We start from the raw sequence: 20,800 nt of genomic DNA, 5'->3' as shown, positions 1-20,800 counted from the left end.
TCCCCGTTTTCTCTCTCCCTCCCTTTTTAAAAAGTGGTGTTACATTAGCTACCCTCCAATCCTCAGGAACTACTCCAGAATCTAAAGAGTATAAAAAAATTATCACTAATGCATCCACTATTTCTGGGGCTACTTCCTTAAGTACTCTGGGATGCAGCCTATCTGGCCCTGGGGATTTATCGGCCTTTAATCCATTCAATTTACCTAACACCACTTACCGGCTAACCTGGATTTCACTCAGTTCCTCCATCTCATTTGACCCCCCGTCCCCTGCTATTTCCGGCAGATTTTTTATGTCTTCCTTAGTGAAGACAGAACCAAAGTAGTTATTCAATTGGTCTGCCATGTCCTTGTTCCCCATGATCAATTCACCCGTTTCTGACTGCAAGGGACCTACATTTGTTTTAACTAATCTTTTTCTCTTCACATATCTATAAAAGCTTTTGCAGTCAGTATTTATGTTCCCTGCCAGTTTTCTTTCATAATCTATTTTCCCTTTCCTAATTAAGCCCTTTGTCCTCCTCTGCTGGTCTCTGAATTTCTCCCAGTCCTCTGGTAGGCTGCTTTTTCTGGCTAATTTGTACGCTTCATCTTTTGTTTTGATACTATCCCTGATTTCCCTTGTTATCCACGGATGCACTACCTTCCCTAATTTATTTTTTTGCCAAACTGGGATGAACAATTGTTGTAGTTCATCCATGCAGTCTTTAAATGCCTTCCATTGCATATCCACCATCAACCCATTAAGAATCAATCGCCAGTCTATCTTGGCCAATTCACGTCTCATACCCTCAAAGTTACCTTGATTTAAGTTCAGGACCCTTGTTTCTGAATTAACTATGTCATTCTCCATCCTAATGAAGAACTCAACCATATTATGGTCACTCTTGCCCAAGGGGCCACGCACAACAAGACTGTTAACTAACCCTTCCTCATTACTCAATACCCAGTCTAGAATAGCCTGCTCTCTCGTTGGTTCCTCTACATGTTGGTTTAGAAAACTATCCCGCATACATTCCAAGAAATCCTCTTCCTCAGCACCCTTGCCAATTTGATTCACCCAATCTATATGTAGATTGAAGTCACCCATTATAACTTGTTTTACCTTTGTTGCACGCATTTCTAATGTCCTGTTTGATGCCATCCCCAACTCCACTACTGCTGTTAGGTGGCCTGTACACAACTCCCACTAGCGTTTTCTGCCCCTTAGTGTTTCGCAGCTCTACCCATATCGATTCCACATCCTCAAAGCTGATGTCCTTCCTTTCTATTGCGTTAATCTGCTCTCTAACCAGCAACGCTACCCCACCTCCTTTCCCTTTCTGTCTATCCCTCCTGAATATTGAATATCCCTGGATGTTCAGCTCCCAGCCTTGGTCACCCTGGAGCCATGTCTCCGTGATCCCAACTATATCATAGTCATTAATAGCTATCTGCACATTCAACTCATCCACCTTATTACGAATTCTACTTGCATTGAGACACAAATCAGGCTTCAGGCTTGTTTTCACAACACTCTTACCCCTTATACTATTATGCTGAAAAGTGGCCCTTTTTGATTTTTGCCCTGGATTTGCCGGCCTGCCACTTTTACTTTTCACCTTGATACCTATTGCTTCTACCCTCATTTTACACCCCTCTGTCTCTACGCCCACACATTTAAGAAACCCTTTCCCTTTAACTCCATCCTCCACTATCCCATTCGACACCCCACACCCCCCCACCCCGATTCAAAATATCCCCCGTGAAAAGGCTTATATTGAAAGATGATGTGATTTACAGCATGGAGACACAAGTAACTGCAGATGATAGTTTAAAAAACAAAAGACACAATGCGCTGGAATAACTCAGCAGTCAGACAGCATCTCAGGAGAACGTGGGCAGGTGACACCTTACGTTGGGTCTTAACCTGAAATGTCACCTACCCATGTTCTCCTGAGCTGCTGCCTGACCTGCTGAGTTACTCCAGCACTTTAGATTTACAGGCACCCTAGATTTACAGGCGTGTAACTTTAAAGAAAAAATATGGCTTTATACCACAGAAATGCCCACCTGTTCTTCAGAAACTGCTGCACTCATTGAAGGGCTGTTCAGTCCACTATCTTGTTGCTGGTTGTTGGTATTCAATCTGCGGCGTAGTGGAGGAAAGAACCTCTCCCAGTTAATCAAACCACCCTGGAAAATGCAAAGAAATGTAACTGATTTCACAATGCAATAAATTCTGTTACTCAACTCTCAGAAAGTAACGCTGCAAGGCCCGCTGTACATTGAACCTAACATGCAACAGTGCCGGCTTTTTTTCTTGAGGCATATACTACGATAGTACAAGAATTGATGAAGAGATAAAAATAGGCAAGTGAAGGCAGCTGCTTGTTGCATTCTTGCCAAACTCCCATAAGAAAAGTTAACTGAAGTATAAGGAAGTGAACCAATTTTTAGGCTCCATGATACAAAATCCAAATTTAAGAAACAATGGTTAATCCAAGCAGAAGTCAAAAATTAACACACAATATTACCTCCTACCCATTCAATATTTTGTAATTTATCACTCATTATATTTTAATTATTGTGGAGAATACCACCGGTTGGCGCCGCAATGGCTGCCTTTCCAACAGTCTGTCTCGTCCTTTTCTCTATTTTTTGTTTTTTAGTATGTGTTAAATATATGTGTTAGTGATCTTTAGCTTTGTTTTATGTGGGGGTGGGGGGGGGGGGGGGGGTGGGAGAGGGGGGATTGGGGAAACTTTTTAAAATTTCTTACCTCAACGGAGATACAAATTAATTCCGTATCTTTTCTCCGTCCGCACTGCGGCCTAACATCAAGGAGCTGGCGGCCTCATGCTGGGGACCGACCTTGGAGCTCCAACCACGGGAGTCTGCAGACTTTAACATCGTGAAGCTCGTGGTCCCTTGATTAGGGACCGGCTTCGGGAGCTACAGTCCACAGGAGTTTTGACCGCCCTGATCGCGGGAGCTTCGACTGCCCCAATTTGGGGCCTTCGATCGCCCCGACTGCGGATGGTTCGACTGCCCCGACCGCAGGAAAATAAAGAGTGAAGAAGGTTAGACTTTATTGCCTTCCATCACAGTGAGGAATGTGGGAAATACGCTGTGGTGGATGTTTATGTTCACTTTTATGTAGTTGCGTGTCTTGTTGTTTTTTTAGTATGACTGTATGGTAAATCGAATTTCACTGTACCTTAATTGGTACACGTGACAATAAAATACCTTTGAACCTTTTGAATTTAAGTGACATAAATTGGTTCAACTGACGAGAAAATGAAATTTTGTACTCTGGAAAAAGGGAGCAGCTGTACTGGCCAAATGGGTTTCTTCATGATAGTTATTTTCTCCCAGCTTGTCTAAATGAAAGTTATTGGTTTAAGTCTGGTGCATTAAGTGCATTTGACTCAGAAAAGTAAGAGAGCGTGATGAAGAGTGAACAAAAAATAATTTGTGTATTTTGGATTCCTACCAATACGCAGAAAAGAAATGTCGATATAATCTCAACTGTGAAGCTACAAATTGTTAGATGTAGTCTAGATCATTATGAGTGATAATTCTCCCCAAGTGGCTACAAAGCAGGCCCACATTAACCTTCACACATAGAACACAAAGCGCTGGAGTAATTTAGGGTGTAACATCTTTAGATGCCATGGATAGGTGACGTTTCGGATGGGACCCTTTTTCAGACTTTCACAAAGCATGCTTACAAGATTTTTCAAACAGAGGCTGATTATAGTGTGAAATTCAGAGTTCCAAATCCTTGTTCAGTGAAGTTCATTAACACATTTTAAAAGGAAACTCAATACATAATTATGTGAGGGGTGGCGTGTGTGTAGAAGAGTGAAATCGGACTTGGTGGCTGGGGTAGATGGAATGCCTGCACCACTGTGATGGGCAGCATGGACTTCATTTGTGCTATACCACTCAATGATGCTAAATATGCATTCAGTTACTGAAGCAGAAGTGAACAGTTAAATGAGCAGTCTAATGGAGATCTATAAAACTATTTCCATTCTTCTTCGATCCAGCAAAACCAAAATGCAAACCTATAGAGATATAGCCCACAAGTCCATGGAGTCAGCTTCCAGCAACTACCCATTTACACGGATCCTACATAATTCCACTTTAATGCATGCCACATCCCCACACCTCCTCCCAGATTTTACTACTCACTTACACATGGAGGCAATTTCTTATGGCCAATTAATCTATCAGCATGCAGGTCTTTTGGTTGTGGGAGGTAAAAAGGAGCACCCGGAGGAAATCTACGTGGTCAATGGAAGTACTTGAAAACTCCATGTGGGCAGCACCCAAAATCAGGATCAAACCCATGTCTCTGGCACTGTGAGGCAGTGACCCCATCAGCTGCTTCACTGGGCTGCCCTAAAATGTATAGCGCAAGTAATTAACGGAGTGTAAGCCTTGAACCAGCCTCCTAGCAATGAGTTAAATCAGGTCTTTCTCCGTATTTTCTGTGGGCAGGCATTTATTATGAAGTTTCTGCGTCCCCACTGATACCAAACTGTATTTATATAGCAGTTGACATACAAAATATCCAAGTTATTTCAAAGAGTAAAAAAAAAAAAAAAATAAAAAAAAAAAAATAAATAAAAAAATTGGATAGTTATATGGACGGGAAAGGAATGGAGAGTTATGGTCTGAGTGCAGGCAGATGGGACTAGGGGAGAATAAGTGTTCGGCACGGACTAGAAGGGCCGAGATGGCCTGTTTCCGTGCTGTAATTGTTATATGGTTATATGGTTATATGGAGTGGTCATCAAACCAAATTTGATGCCGTAAAAAGATATTTAGACATGCAGCCAAAAACATAGTAAAACGTTAGAATTTAAAAAGCAGCTAAATGAATAGAGAGACAAAAGGAACAATAAAGAAAATTCCTGATTGGCTGTTTAAGGCAGGGATGTCCATGTTGGAGAAATGAAAGTCAGGAATGCACAAGAATTGCCAGTAAGTTGAGTTCTCAATGGTTATTGCTCAGCAGGAAACTACTGAGATAGGAAGTGGTAAAACATGGAGAGATTCAAAAGCAAGGTTGAGTATTGTACGCCTGGAGCCAACACAAGCAAATTATTCTGACAGAGTTACCATGGAGCTGGGAATCAACCAGAAATGTCATGCACAAAACTACTCCCCCCACCACCCCATTGCATTGTTAGTTGCTAGACACTTATCTGGCTTATGCAAGCAAAAGTCGTATTAATCTGTATTAAAATATATTCATTTCTCCTTTTCTTAACTTCATCTCTTTAAATGCATTACTACTGACAAGGATTGAGCAATATTCTGTAAACAATGTTAAAACCTCTGATTATGCCATCACGGTATGATTATTGCATATAGCTGGAAGCTGGAAAAATAAAGCAAACTGCAATAATAATAATAATAATAATAATAATATCTTTTATTGTCATTGCACGTCAGTGCAACGAGATTTAGTATGCAGCTTTCAACCGATGAAAAAGAAAAGTAAAATAAATAAATAAGCTGTGTGTCGTGGCCATCCGAGGGAGACAGTCCAGGAGGGGTGGGGGGCACTCAGCAGGTCCGGTTCAGAGCCGCTATAGCTCTTGGAATAAAGCTGTTTCTGAGTCTGGAGGTTCGGGCGTAGAAGGCCTTGTAACGTCTGCCGGAGGGAAGTAGTTCGAACAGACCGTTACAGGAGTGTAATGAGTCTTTATGGATGCTGACAGCCTTCCTGAGGCACCGTGTGTGGTAGATGCCCTCCAAGGCTGGTAGCTGTGTCCCAATGATCCTCTGCGCTCTGTGGACGACGCGCTGAAGAGCTCTCCTCTCCGCCTCCGTGCAGCTGAGATACCATACAGAGATGCCATACGTTAGTATGCTCTCTGTGGTGCAGCGGTAAAACGTTGTCAGCAGCTGTTGGGGCAGACCAGTCTTTTTTAATGTCCTCAGGAAGAACAGTCGTTGCTGTGCCTTCTTGACCAGCGCAGCGGTGTTGGTGGACCATGTGAGGTCCTCTGAAATGTGAGTGCCCAGAAACTTAAAGCTGGACACTCTCTCCACACTTTCCCCGTAAATGGAGATTGGGGCGTATTCTCCATTATGGGACCTCCTGAAGTCAATAATCAGCTCCTTGGTCTTGGAGGTGTTTAGTGACAAGTTGTTATGTGTGCACCAGTCCGCCAGGTTCTGCACCTCCGCCCTGTATTTTGTTTCATCACCGTTGGTGATCAGCCCAATCACTGTTGTGTCGTCTGCAAACTTCACGATGGTGTTGGTGTCGAATGCAGGAACACAGTCGTGAGTGAAGAGGGAGTAGAGCATGGGGCTTAGTACACAACCCTGTGGTGTGCCGGTGCTCAGGGTGATGGTGGAGGACAGGTGCGGGCCCAGTCTCACTGCCTGCGGTCGCTCCGTCAGAAAGTTCAGGATCCAATCACATATCGGCGAGCTGAGGCCTAGCTGGTGGAGTTTGGTGGTGAGCTTGGTGGGGGTGACCGTATTGAATGCAGAGCTATAGTCAACGAAGAGCATCCTCACGTACGTGCCCTGTCTGTCCAGGTGAGTCAGGACAGTGTGAAGAGCCAGAGAGATGGCATCCTCTGTTGATCTATTTGCCCTGTATGCAAATTGATGAGAGTCCAGTGAGGCAGGGATGCTGGATTTGATATGGGAGAGGACCAGCCTTTCGAAGCACTTCATTGGGATTGGAGTTGGGGCAACCGGGCGGTAGTCGTTCAGGTTGGTGACTTTGGACTTTTTCGGCACCGGCACTATGGTGGCTGTTTTCAGGCACTTGGGGACCGTTGCCAGGGATAGAGATAGATTGAAGATTCTCGTGAATACCTCCGCCAGCTGTACAGCACAGTCGTTTAGTACCCTTCCCTGGACTCCATCAGGGCCTGCAGCCTTGCGTGGATTGATCCTACGCAGAGCGCACTGTACCTCCTGAGTGCTCAGTGTTAAGGCCTGTCCCTCCACCATGGGCGAGGTTATTCCACTCCTGGTGGTGTTGCCAGTTTCGAACCGGGCAAAGAAGGTGTTCAGTTCGTTGGCCAGTGTGATATCACCGTGGGGGCAGGCGGGGCTGCTCTTGTAGTCTTTGGCCTTTTTTATGCCTTTGTTCAGGTTCGACCTGGCCGCACTGTAAGCAGAAGTGTCCCTGGATTTAAAGGCGTTGTTGCGTGCCCTTAGCAGATCCTGAACCTCCTTGTTCATCCAGGGTTTCCGGTTTGGGAACATCTTTATTTGCTTGTCCACTGTGACAGTCTCCACACAGCAGTTGATGTAGGAGAGCACAGTGGATGTGTACTCCTCCAAGTCTACCTCTGTACCACTGGTAGCCTGTTGTTCAAACAGGTCCCAGTCGGTGCGATCAAAGCAGTCCTGGAGTTGTAGGGTGGCGTCCTCGGGCCTTATATTGACCGTCCTTATTGCAGGTTTGGTCTTGCGGATGAGGGGTTTGTATGCAGGCAGTAGAAACAGTGAGAGGTGATCGGATTGCCCCAGGGATGGGCAGGGGAGAGCTCTGTAAGCGTCCTTGATGTTGGTGTACACTTTATCCAGTGTGTTTGAGCCCCTGGTAGGGCACTGCACATGCTGGTGGAATTTGCGGAGTGTGGCTCGTAGGTCAACCTGGTTAAAGTCCCCTGCAACAATGAAGGCACCGTCGGGGTAAGCATCCTGCTGCTTACTGATGGCTGAGTGCAGCTGTGCTAGTGCTGTGGTCATGCCTTCAGGGACATTTGATCTTGCATTTTATCAAGTCCTGTTTCTCTGAAAGTGTCAAATTGCTGCAGCACCAAAGTGTTTAGTTAATCAATGAGCTCCAAGAAAGCTGAATATTTATTCAACATCTCACCAACAAGCCTAGCTCATGCTGTTGAATCCTCTTTATTAAAATAAACAAGACAAATAAAGAGAAGGTCAGTAAAGCAACTTTTTGCGAGTCTAAATCTGAAGAGCATACTTTTTGATAAACATCAATGTGGAGGCCACATTAGAGATTTGTCTTTCATCTGTAGTAGTTACAGTACATGGAAGTGGCAATCTGTATTCCCCTCATAAACATTGGCGTCAGCGATTTAAATGGGACTGAATTTCAAAAGAAATTTGCATGGAATGAAAATATGACCCCAAATTCGTTGTTCTGTTGTCGATACATATGACAATGAAACACTTTTAAAGGGGCTGTCCCATTGCGGCGACCCAATTGGCGAGTTTAGAAGAGTGCCCTTGACTCGTACACGCAGCATGGTCGACACAAGGTCCTAGGAGGTCTTTGTAACTCTCCTTCATGCTCGAGAGTAGTCCCCGCGTACTCGAGGCCTCAGCTAGGTCGCGGAGTATTTTTCAACATGCTGAAAAATGCCCGCGAGTAAAAAAAGGTCGCCATGGAAAGAATCGATATTGTTTTTACTCGAAGGTTTAGTCGAAGTAGGTCGGCATGTTATTCGTAGGTAATCTAGGGTAGTCAAAGGAACTCGAAGGTAGTCGAAGGTAGTTGTAGATAGTCTTCAACATAGTCGAAGGGAGGTCGAAGGAGATTAAAGGAGGTCGTCTTCATTCTCCACTATTCGGTGTCCAATTTTCCTGAAGCTAGTCGAAGTTAGTCTTCAACATACTCGATGGAGGTCTTCTACATAGTCGAAGGAGGTCTTCAACATGATACTTTTTCGAACTCTCCTAAACTCTTCTAAACTCGGCAATTAGGTCGCCACAATGGGACAGCCCCTTTAGTCATGCTTCCAATTAGGCCGACTTACGTTTGGTTTAATTTCATTTTGTTTAGTTTATTATTGACACGTGTACTGAGGTGCAGCGAAAAGCTTTTTGTTGCGCGCTATCCAGTCAGTGAAACATGATTACAATCAAGTAGTCCACAGTGTGCAGATGCAAGATATAGGATATAACATTTAGAGCAAGATAGAGTCCAGTAAAGTCCGATTAAAGATAGTTCGAAGATGGGAGATCAGGACAGCACTTTAATTGATGATAGGATGGTTCAGTTGCCTGGTAGCAGCTGGGAAGAAATTGTCCCTGAATCTGGAGGTATGTGTTTTCAAACTTGTGTACCTCTTGCCGAATGGGAGAAGGGAGAAGAGGGAGTGACCGGGGTTAGACTGATCCTTGATTATACTTGTGGCCTTGCTGAGGCAGCGTGAAGTGTAAATGGAGTCAACGGAAGGGAAATTGGTTTGTGTAATGGTCTGGACTACGCCCACAACCATGCAATTTCTTGCGGCCTTGGATAGGGCTGTTCCCAAACCATGCTGCGATGTAGCCTGATAAAATGCTTTCCACGGCGCATGTGTAGAAGTTGGTGAGAGTTGTTGAGGGACACTGCTGAACTTCCTAAGCCTTCTAAGGAAGTAGAGGTTTTCTTGGCTATTGCTTCGATGTGGTTGTTCTAGGTTAATTAACTTGACGAACATTTCCTTATTCGAAAGAAGCTAAAAATATCACATCTATTCCATGAAAGAACTGGAGGAACATAACAATATAAATATTAGTTCCACATAGTGTGACCAAGTTTAAAATGCCAGTGGCACACTAAATAAAGAAGTTGAAAGGAAGACTCTGTTTTTTAGCCTTGACTATGATGTTGGGATGTCTTAAAAGGTTTTAGTCTATGTGGCACTCTCTTAAGTATAGTCACCAGTCTAATACGGAATATAAAGCAGCCAACTTGTACAAAACAAGTTTCCGCTGGCTACAATAAGACATTGACTGGACACTGTGTTGTTTGAAATAAGGGCAGTTGGTTCTTTACATCCATTTGAAAGTAGTAGTAGGTCGACAGGTCAGCAAACTGTCACTCAGAATTGATATTTGAAAAGCTCGGGGAAACCACATTAAAGAGACAACACAGATATAATATTAAAAAAAACATAAAATGTTGTAATTCAGTGGATTAGGCAGCATCTCAGGAGAACATGGATAGGTGACCCTTCTTCAGTGGTGTGACTGGGGAGAAGAAAGCTGGAATGGAGGAGGAACAGGCCAAAGTCTGGCAAGTTAGAGGTGGACAGAAGTGAGGTGGGCTTGATAGGCGGATGGTTCGATAAAGGCCAGAGGTGAAAAGAGGAGAGATGTGAACTTTGAAGCTTATATTCCTTATATTTTAAGGAATATGTGGAAGGGGAGAAATTAGTGTGCGTTCTGGTGGGGCACAGGGAGGAGAGGGAGTGAGAGAGGGTGGAGAATTAATTGTTCATATTGTTAGGTTGTAAGCTACCCAAGATGAATATGGGATGCTGTTCCTTCCATTTGCAAGTTCATAAGATCATATGAGTAGAATTAGGCGATTCGGTCCATCGAGTCTGCTCCGTCATTCCATAATGGCTGATCTGTTTTTCCCTCTCAGCCCCATTGATCTGCCTACTCACAATAACTTTTGACACCCTTACTAATCAAGAACCTATTAGTCTCCGCTTTACAAATACCCAATGACTTGACCTCCACAGTTGTTGTGGTAATGAATTCACTGGTTCACCACCCTCTGGCTAAAGAAATTCCTCTTCCATTACTCTGCCTCAGGGGGCGGCGGAGGCAGGTTCTCTGGATGCTTTCAAGAGAGAGCTGGATAGGGATCTTAAAAATAGCGGAGTCTGGGGATATGCGGAGAAGGCAGGAACGGGGTACTGATTGGGGATGATCAGCCATGATCACATTGAATGGCGGTGCTGGCTCGAAGGGCTGAATGGCCTACTCCTGCACCTATTGTCTATTGTCTATTACGACAACCATCCTCCACACATCCATTAAATTATTTTATTATTTTATTATTTGATGGATTTCAATGGATTTATCTCAGCGGCAGAGATCCCAGGCTCCCGATGTTAAAGTTCAGCGCCGCCGCCCGATATCACTGCTTTTATATTCTAATCCCCTCAAAATGAATGCTAACATTGCATTTGCCTTGCTTACTACCGACTCATCCTGCAAATTTAGCTTTTGGAAATCCTGCACCAGCATTCCCAAGCCCCTTGGCACTTCTGATTTCTAAATCCTCTCCCCATTTCCTTATACCAAACGCATGACCGTACACTTTGCCACGCTGTATTCCATCTGCCACTTCTTTGCCTACTCTCCCACCTGTCCAAGCACTTCTGCGGGCTCCCTGTTTCCTCAACATTACCTGCCCCCCCACCTAACTTTATATCATCCCCAAACTTGGCCAAAAAGCCATAAATTCCATAATCAGCAGCGGACCCAATACCGCCCCCCTGTGCAACACCACTAGTCAGCAGCAACCAGCAAGAGAAGGGTCCCTTTATTCCCACTCTTTGCCCTCTGCCAGTCAGTCAATCTTTAATGCATGCTAGTACCTTGCCTCTAATACCATTACCTCCTATCTTGTTCAGCAGCCTTATCAAAGGCCTTCTGAAAATCCAAGTAAACACCAGAAATTTGCCATCTCATTGTATCCACTGCGTGGTGCCGTACATGGCAGCCTCGCCAACAGCCTGTCTCGTCTATTTCTTCTTTTGCTGTTTTTGTCTGTGTTTACTTGCCTGTTTTTAGTGTGCTTTTAGATTTTGTATTATGTGGTTGGGGGAAACCTATTTTTATCTCTTTCCTCGAAGGAGATGCAACTTTTTCATCGTATCTCTGTCTGCATTGCGGCTTTAACATCATGGAGCTGGCGGTCCTTTTGTTAGGGATCGATTGCAGGAGGTACGACCGCCCTGATCGTGGGAGCTTCGATCGCCATAATGTGGGAGTTTCGATTGCAGACTGTGGGAGCTTCAATCGCCCCGACTGAGGAAGTTTCGATTGCCCCAACCGCGGGAGAAAAGGAGGAAGGATGGTATAAGTTATTTGCCTTCCATCACATGGGGAATGTGAGGTCGCTGAGAAAACAAGATGGAGGTGCTGCCAGCACTGGTGAGGACTCGGAGGGGGTGCCGTGAGTGCAGTGAACTCAGTGTTTTGCGGGGACATGGCTAAAGTCAATCTGCAAGTCGAAACGGTGGTAAAGCGAGCAAACTCAATGCTAGCATTTATTTCAATAGGGCTTGTATACATAAAAAGGGATAGAATCCTGAGGTTCTATAAGGCACTGGTATGGCTGCATTTGGAATATTGTGAGCAATTTTGGGCACCATATCTGAGGAAGGATGTGTTGACTCTGGAGAGGGTCCAGAGGAGATTTACAAAAATGATCCCAGGAATGAGTAGGTTAACCTATGATGAGCGTTTATCGGCACTGTGCCTGTACTCACTGGATTTTAGAGGAGGGGACCTCATTGAAACATACAGAATAGTGAAAGGCTTGGATAGAGTGGATATGGAGAGGATGTTTCCACCAGTGGAAGAGTCTAGGACCAGGGGTCATAGCCTCAGAATTAAAGGACGTCTTTTAGGAAGATGAGGAGAAATTTATTTTGTCAGAGGGTGGTGAATCTGTGGAATTCTTTGCCACAGAATGCTGTGGAGGCCAAGTCAGTGGATATTTTTAAGGCATAGATAGATTCTTGATTAGATAGGTGTCAGAGGTAATGGGGAGAAGGCAGGAGAATGGAGTTAGGAGGAAGAGATAGATCAGCCATGATTGAATGGCGGAGTAGACTTGATGGGCCGAATGGCCTAATTCTACTCTCACTTATGACCTAATGACCGGGGGCATAGTATGAGAATAAGCTGTAGATAGTTTAAGACTGAAATGAGGAAATATTTCTTCACTCAGTGAGTGTCAAAGTTTGGAATTCGCAACTTCAGATGGCTGTGGAAGCATAGTCACTGTGTTTATTCACACCAGCAATCAGTGGAAACCAATGATATGGGGATACTGCTGGAAATCAGGCTGAGATTTCAGAGGCATGAAAAACAGTCACAATCTTCATAAATGACAGAACAACTTGAAGGGGTATGGCTTACTCCTACTCCTATTTATGTTTTTGTGAGCACATAAGAGGATAAGGAATGCACTGGTCAGCAAATAGGAAAACAGACAGAGTGGACCATAAACGGACTGATTGGGAAGAAATTACTGCTTCTGTTCTGACTGAGCTATGGAATGATGACAATTTCAAAGACTATGATCAAATGCAGAGCGAAAGGTGGAGAGTTTAGTGGTAACTCTGTTTGGTACTTTACTAGTAGTCTGGCACTGAGATTTGAGTATAGGAGCAGGGAGGTTCTACTGCAGTTGTACAGGGTCTTGGTGAGACCACACCTGGATTATTGTGTACAGTTTTGGTCTCCTAATCTGAGAAAATACATTCTTGCCATAGAGCGAGTACAGAGAAGGTTCACCAGACTGATTCCTGGGATGTCAGGACTTTCATATGAAGAAAGACTGGATAGACTCGGCTTGTACTCGCTAGAATTTAGAAGATTGAGGGGGGATCTTATAGAAACTTACAAAATTCTTAAGGGGTTGGACAGGCTAGATGCAGGAAGATTGTTCCAGATGTTGGGGAAGTCCAGAACAAGGGGTCACAGTTTAAGGATAAGGGGGAAATCTTTTAGGACCGAGATGCGAAAAACATTTGTCACACAGAGAGTGGTGAATCTCTGGAATTCTCTGCCACAGAAGGTAGTTGAGTTCATTGGCTCTATTTAAGAGGGAGTTAGATGTGGCCCTTGTGGCTAAAGGTATCAGGGGGTATGGAGAGAAGGCAGGTACAGGATACTGAGTTGGATGATCAGCCATGATCATATTGAATGGCGGTGCAGGCTCGAAGGGCCGAATGGCCTACTCCTGCACCTAATTTCTATGTTTCTATTACATGTGACAGAACACAATGCCATTAATACCACCAAAATCTTCACCCAAGAATTGTGCAAAATATATTGTGCTGACAATTAATTACATTTTAATTAAGTTGTATTTTTCTGATTATTAAGTGGTTCAACTATTCCCCTTCTGAGAATGCATGGTACAGGAAATCTTGCCTTCAGTTTACACCTATAAAATCTAGGTCACAGTTATCTCTTGTCTTCACATAAATGGGCAACTTTATATTTAAACTTTGATCTGTTGTCTAGTCCTTGCAGCCAACAAACCCCTACTTAGGGCTTGGGTCTCAAGTACACAAACTTGTCAATTCAAAGAACATTTTGTTTTCAGATTCCGTCAAAAACACAGTAGCACCAGTGCCACAATGCATATAACATTTATTTTAATACTTGAATAAGGGAGAGAGATGCATCCTGTGTTTACCGGTATTTACCGGTATGTTATGCATCCTGTGTTTATACTACCCACTTAGCACTATAATTGGACACTAGACAGTTACTGCACAAACTGGATAACGTATGTACTGAAAATAATATTAAGTGCCTGTCCCACTTGGGCGACCTAATCCGCGAGTTCTGGCGAGTTTGCCCTCGACTCATACTCGCTGCATGAACGACACAAGGTCGTAGGAGGTCTTTGTAACTCTCCTTCATGCTCGAGAGTGGTCTCCGCGTACTCGAGGCCTCAGCTAGGTCGCGGCGTTTTTTTCAATATGTTAAAAAATGCCCGTGAGTAAAAAAAGGTTGCCATGGAAAAAAATCGATACTTTTTTTACTCGTAGGTTTAGTCGTAGTAGGTCGGCATGTTAGTTGTAGATAATCGAGGGTAGTCGAAGGTAGTCGTAGATAGTCTTCAACATAGTCGAAGGGAGGTCGAAGGAGATCGAAGGTCATCTTCATTCTCCACTATTCGGTGTCCAATTTTCCCGAAGTTAGTGGTAGCTGGTCGTAACTGGTCAAAGCTGGTCTTCAACAAAGTTGAAGGAGGTCTTCTACATAGTCGAAGGAGATCTTCAACATGTCATTTTTTCAAACTCTTCTAAACTCGCCAATTCGGTCGACCAAGTGGGACAGCCCCTTAACATGATGCGCATTGATATAGATAATTAAATGGTTTAGTCACAAGTTAAAACTTACCTTTCAAGTGAATTATTGCTCAGTCCCACAGTGACTTGCAAAGTAGAATTTGATGCAATGTCATCTGGTGGAGCAAGTGTTAATAGGAAATGGTTTGGACCATTCGAGGGGAAATAAATGAGTCTCAATGTTTCCAAAAGCTCTGAGATAAACACAGTGCACACTGCTAAACTATAAAATATCAGAAAAATCTGACAGTGAAAAATTAATGGCTCTAGATGTCTACTGGAAATTGGAACTTGTGCAAAGAGCACTTACAAAACAATAAACTGAACAAAGTCAAATTTGATTTATGAAAGGATAATTGTGTTTGAGAAATCTATTCTTTTTTTTTGAGGTAGCATCTCAATGTCTTTAATACCACAAAAATTTTCATCCAAGAATTGTGCAAAATATATTCAATTCAATTCAATTCAACTATATTTTCATTGCACAGATACAAGTATGGGTACAACGAAATGCAGTTTAGCGTCAGTCCGTAGTATTACAGGTGCACAACCTTTTATCCGAAGATCCAAATAACGAAAACCTCCGAATAGCGGACATTTTTTCGGTCCTTGAAGAAAGGTCCTTGAAAACGTTCACCGAGGGCGGCCCGCAGAGGTGACAGCGGAACCTCCGGTCGGTCCTCGAAGAAAGGGGAACTAAATCCCCATTCATAAAAGAGAAGGTGAGGGTATATTGCGCGGGAGGGTTAATAATTGACAATATGCTGCTGCCTGCCCGCTGAGTTAAAAAGTTCCCATGGTAGACTCACGATACACAGTGTATCGTGAGTCTTGCGTGGGAACTTTTTAACTCAGCGGGCAGGCAGCAGCAGATTGTCGCTCCCTTCAGTTTCACCCCACCTACACCCCTCTGCTTCCCGGCCATGTGTGTGACCCTCCTTCCCTCCCCTCTCCAGCTCCCCACTCATTGCACCGGCGCGGGGGCTTTGCACTGTCTTCACGTCGGCGATGACAGCAGGTTAGTGCCATCCGAGACGTCAGGACCAACGGGACACCGACCCCCAGGCCCACTGCAAGCACTGGAGATCCCAGAGACCCACAGCCAGCAGCAGCCCAGCCCCGTTCCAACTCCAGAGGAAAACTGCAAACTGGCCGGAGACGTCAGGACCACCAGAAGCCGTTCCCCGAGCTGCGCCCCCTCATCGGGACACCGACCCCCAGGCCCACTGCAAGCACGGAGATCCCAGAGACCCACAGCCAACAGCAGCCCAGCCCAGCCCCGCTCCAACTACAGAGGAACCTGGGTTGCGGATGACGGGGCGCAGCTCGGGGCATCGTAGGGGCCCATCGGGGAGCGGGTTCCTGTTGGTCCTGACGTCTCCAGCCACCTGCCATCCTCCAGGGAACTGTACCGCCCTTGCAGGAGAGTGGGGTTGTTTGCAGTTGCAGAGGGAGGGGGCAAGGGCGGTACAGTTCCCAGTCTCAGCTCCAGTCCAGGGGGGTGGCCGGAGACGTCAGGACCAACGGGACACCGGCCCCCAGGCCCACTGCAAGCACGGAGATCCCAGAGACCCACAGCCAGCAGCAACTCCAGCCCAGCCCCGCTCCAACTCCAGAGGAACACGTAGGGGCAGAAGCTGATGGTGTGCAAGGTACGTCTTGTTCTTGGGGTGGCGGATGAGGGGGCGCAGCTCGGGCTGTGGGCAAACTGCCACTTGTCACCGTAGCGGCCCATCGGGGAGCGGATTCCTCTGGAGTTGGAGGGGGAGGGGGGTATTGTGCTGTTTGATCGCCCCCTGCTATCCCAGGGACAGGGAGACACAGCGGCTTTTTAGACTGGTGGGCAATCACTTCCAAAGTTCTGCCCACACAGTCAGTACACCTCCCCTACACTGCATTTCATACAAACATTTATTCTGCAAGAAAAAACTACATTGAAGACTCAAACTCGCGACCGAGTAACTGCCGGTATCAAGGCGCAAACTCGCGACCTTGCGGATATGAGCCGAGCACTCTACCACTGAGCCAGCCATTAAAATCTACGCTAAAAAATTTCCATTCCGAAGGCCGACAAATTCTGAATTACGAAAAGTGTCTGATCCCAAGGCTTTCGGATAAAAGGTTGTGCACCTGTAGTGCAATATAGAAATAAAAATACAGAATAAGCAAACAATGTGGACGGAGAGACTGGAGAAATCTATCGGCGGGACTCCGAGTTCAGCAATGTGATAGTGTTGTTGTAGAAGCTGTTCCTCATCCTACTAGTACGAGACCTGAGGCTCCTGTACCGCCTCCCTGATGGGAGGAGGGCAAACAGTCCATGGCTGGGGTGGGAGGGGTCTTTGATGATCTTCCCGGCCCGTCTCAGACACCGTTTTCGGTGGAGGGCATCCATGGCAGGGAGCGGGGCACCGATGATGTACTGAGCGGTTTTCACCACCCGTTGTAGTGCCTTCCTGCCTCCTACGGTGCAACTGCTGTACCATACCGTGAAGCAGGTGGTCAGGATGCTTTCGATGGTACAGCGGTAAAAGTTGGTCAGGATCTGGGGGGACAGGTGAGCTCTCTTGAGCCTCCTCAGGAAGTAAAGGCGCTGCTGCGCCTTTTTGATCAGCTTGGAGGTGTTGAGGGACCAGGACAGATCCTCCGAGATGTGTACCCCGAGGAATTTGTAGCTGGAGACGTGCTCCACCTCAGTCCCGTTTATATGGATGGGGGTATGTCTGCCCCTCTGTTCTTCCTGAAGTCAACAATAATTTCCTTCGTCTTCTTGGAGTTGAGGACGAGGTTATTGTTGGCACACCAGGTTGTCAGGTGCTGGACCTCCTCCCTGTAGGCTGACTCGTCGTTGTCACTGATCAGTCCTACCACCGTGGTGTCGTCGGCAAATTTAATGATGGCGTTGGAGCCATTCTTAGGGATGCAGTCATGGGTGAAGAGGGAGTAGAGGAGAGGGCTGAGCACTGTTGGTGAGGAAATCCAGTGTCCAATTGCAGAGGGAGGTGGAGATGCCAAGTCCGCTGAGTTTGATGATCAAGCTAGCGGGGATGACAGTGTTAAAGGCAGAGCTGAAATCAATGAACAGCAACCTGATGTAGGTGTTATTGCTGTCCAGGTGGGTCAGGGCAGAGTGTAGGGCCGCCGATATGGCGTCCTCTGTAGACCTGTTGGTCCGGTAGGCAAACTGATGGGGGTCCAGTGTGGGGGGGGAGGCTGGCTTTGAGGTGAGCCAAGATCAGCCGCTCAAAGCACTTTGCAATGACAGGGGTGAGTGCCACTGGGCGGAAGTCGTTGAGACTCCCTGTAGCTGATTGTTTGGGCACTGGCACAATGGTTGATGTCTTGAGGCAAGTGGGAACAACACCCTGGGCCAGTGACAGATTGAAAATGTCAGTGAAGACCAGGGATAGTTGTCCAGCACATGCCCTATTGGGCTGACAATTAATTACATTTTGATTAAGTTGTGTTTTTCTGATTATTAAGTGGTTCAACTATTCCCCTTCTGAGAATGCATGGTACAGGAAATCGTGCCTTCAGTTTACACCTATAAAATCTAGGTCACAGTCATCTCTTGCCTTCACATAAATGGGCAACTTTATATTTAAACTTTGATCTGTTGTCTAGTCCTTGCAGACAACAAACCCATACCTAGGGTTTGGGTCTCAAGAACCCAAACGTGTCAACTCAAAGAACATTTTGCTTTCAGATTCTGTCAAAAACACAGTAGCTCCAGAGCATTCTCCCTCATCCAAATGTGCTAGCTTCACAACCGCATTTTCAGTGAGGCCTGTGACTTTGTCACCGCCGGATGTTGGCTACATGCCTCAGTCCATCAATGTGGAGGCTGTGGGAGCTGGGGATGGGGTTGCAACAACGAGTTGGGTCTATGGGTAGAGGGTAAATACCAACCCAGACTGAAGCTGAGATCAGTACTGGCACCCTGTGCACAGCTCTGGGTCACTTGCCCCCCACTGGTTGTGTATCGGCAAAGCAAATATGGGTGCAAGACCGAGCAATCACAGGGTCAAAACTGTCACTTTGGAGATATTGAAAGTAGAGGAGTTTTCAGGCTGAATTTGAACATTACATTGGTGGTTGACACTTTATTGGTCACAGTCTTAAAATGCAATGTCTCTGGTTGATGAATCAGAGTCAGAAGCGGCACGAGTTTCAAAGTGTTACATGAGGTGAGAAGCTACAGGATGCAAACTCTGCCTTGGATGAAAAGAAAAAAATAAATCGTCAGGTTATTTGTGTAACGTCTTTCTCTAATTTTGCAGTGGGAGAAAATATTTCAAATGTTGAAGACAAGGCTGCCGGCAATGCAAATGTGTTTGGTAAGGTCCCACAGCAGCAATATGATAAATATAAAGATCAAATAATCTTTCCAGGTTTTCTTCAAACAAATACTATTTGCTCCTTTACATCCATCCAAGAGGGCATCCAGGACTTTGATTTAACCTCTCTTCTGAAGATCGCCCCTCTGATAGTGCAGTACTCCCTCAGCACCCTACTGGAATGCCAGCCTGAACCTTATGGTCACATTTCTGGAGTGGAATTTGAATACACTCCTTCTTGGCCCATAGGGCTGATGCAATCCATTGACCCACTTTTGAGGCCATTAGGAATCATCTACTCACACAAAGGTTTGTGGAGATATTGGGCTCCTTCCACTGAGAGTTCAAGAAGGAACTGCAGATGCTGGAAAATCGAAGGTAGACAAAAGTGCTGGAGAAACTCAGCGGGTGTGGCAGCATCTATGGAGCGACGTTCTTCAGACTGAAGAAGGGTTTCGGCCCGAAACGTTGCCCATTTCCTTCGCTCCATAGATGCTGCCGCACCCGCTGAGTTTCTCCAGCACTTTTGTCTACCTTCCTTCCACTGAGAGGTTTGTGAGTAGGGATGCATGAAATATTAAAAAACAAAGACTTAAGAGTTTTGACTTATGAAAGGATGCGAGGCCAAGATGGACAGATGGAGTAAGCAAAAAGAATATCAATGGTCTAACTTTAAATGGTTTGAGATGCAAATGGACCTGATATTCCTGCATACTCCCAGACATTTCAGCACGTTATGAGCGTCGCGGCAGTGCAGTAGGAAAGGTCCCAGTGAGCATGAGTGCCAGCGGTCAGTCGAGGATGGGCATGTGAGTCCCAGCGGTCGGTCGAGGACGCGCCGCTGAAAGAACAAAGAGGGACCTGGTGTGGGGAGGGGTGCTGAAGACAACGAGGGACCATCGGGACTATAATGAATGCTTTTGTAACTTTGTCGGCACCCTATACGTGGCATCTCTTTGCACACTTTGTGTATTATATGCAAAACAAAGAATTTCGCTGTACCTGGGTACAAATGACAATAAAGAATCATTGAAACAAGGCCCAGCATGGAGCTTCCAGATTGGAATGAGGTGGTCTCATGAAAAGTACATCTTGGAAAAAATGATCCCGTCTGTACTTTGAGAAAAGGGTATCCAGATGTCACTTCAAAATATATGTGTGGGATGAATGAGGGTCATACAACTTGCGCATCAGTAGAGTATAATATCTTTTAATTATTACAGAAGGAAGATCTTCAACCAGAGAGGAATTCAAACTTACCAACCACAGGACAGTTGGGAAGAAAATGGTTTAAATATATGTGAGTCCACCAAACTTTGCAGCATGGCTTTCTAACGAATAAGTCCAATTACTGCATTTCACAGTAGCTTTACTAACATTCCTTTTTCAAATCTACGTCCAGTTCACTTTTGAAAGTTCCTATTGAAATGTGGTGACAACTTGTTACATCTGAGAAATTCTTCTCATCTACCATTTGTAGGACTATGAGAAACGGCAGGGCTAATTGAGATCACTTTTAAAGAAATAACATGTTCATTGGCCAAATGCTTTCTTCTGTGCTATATGATTCTATGAGACTATCCTAATTGCATTTTAATATTCACCGAATTAAAACTGAAATCTACGAATGAGTAATAACAAGAT

General features: G+C 45.2%; 1 protein-coding gene across 1 annotated transcript in view; it reads right to left on the bottom strand.

The window, feature by feature from the left end:
• The window catches only part of ubac2 (UBA domain containing 2), a 202,054-nt gene that overhangs the window by 10,231 nt on the left and 171,023 nt on the right, over positions 1–20,800 (bottom strand). The window contains exon 8 of the mRNA XM_033023082.1: positions 2,053–2,175. Coding sequence (XP_032878973.1) covers positions 2,053–2,175 — 123 coding nt within the window. The remainder of the gene's footprint in view (positions 1–2,052; positions 2,176–20,800) is intronic.

The sequence above is a fragment of the Amblyraja radiata genome, chromosome 6, assembly GCF_010909765.2.
Source record: "Amblyraja radiata isolate CabotCenter1 chromosome 6, sAmbRad1.1.pri, whole genome shotgun sequence".
NCBI classification, from domain to species: domain Eukaryota; kingdom Metazoa; phylum Chordata; class Chondrichthyes; order Rajiformes; family Rajidae; genus Amblyraja; species Amblyraja radiata.
The sequence above is the reverse complement of the archived record's forward strand: the minus strand, read 5'-3'. Positions and strand labels throughout refer to the sequence as shown.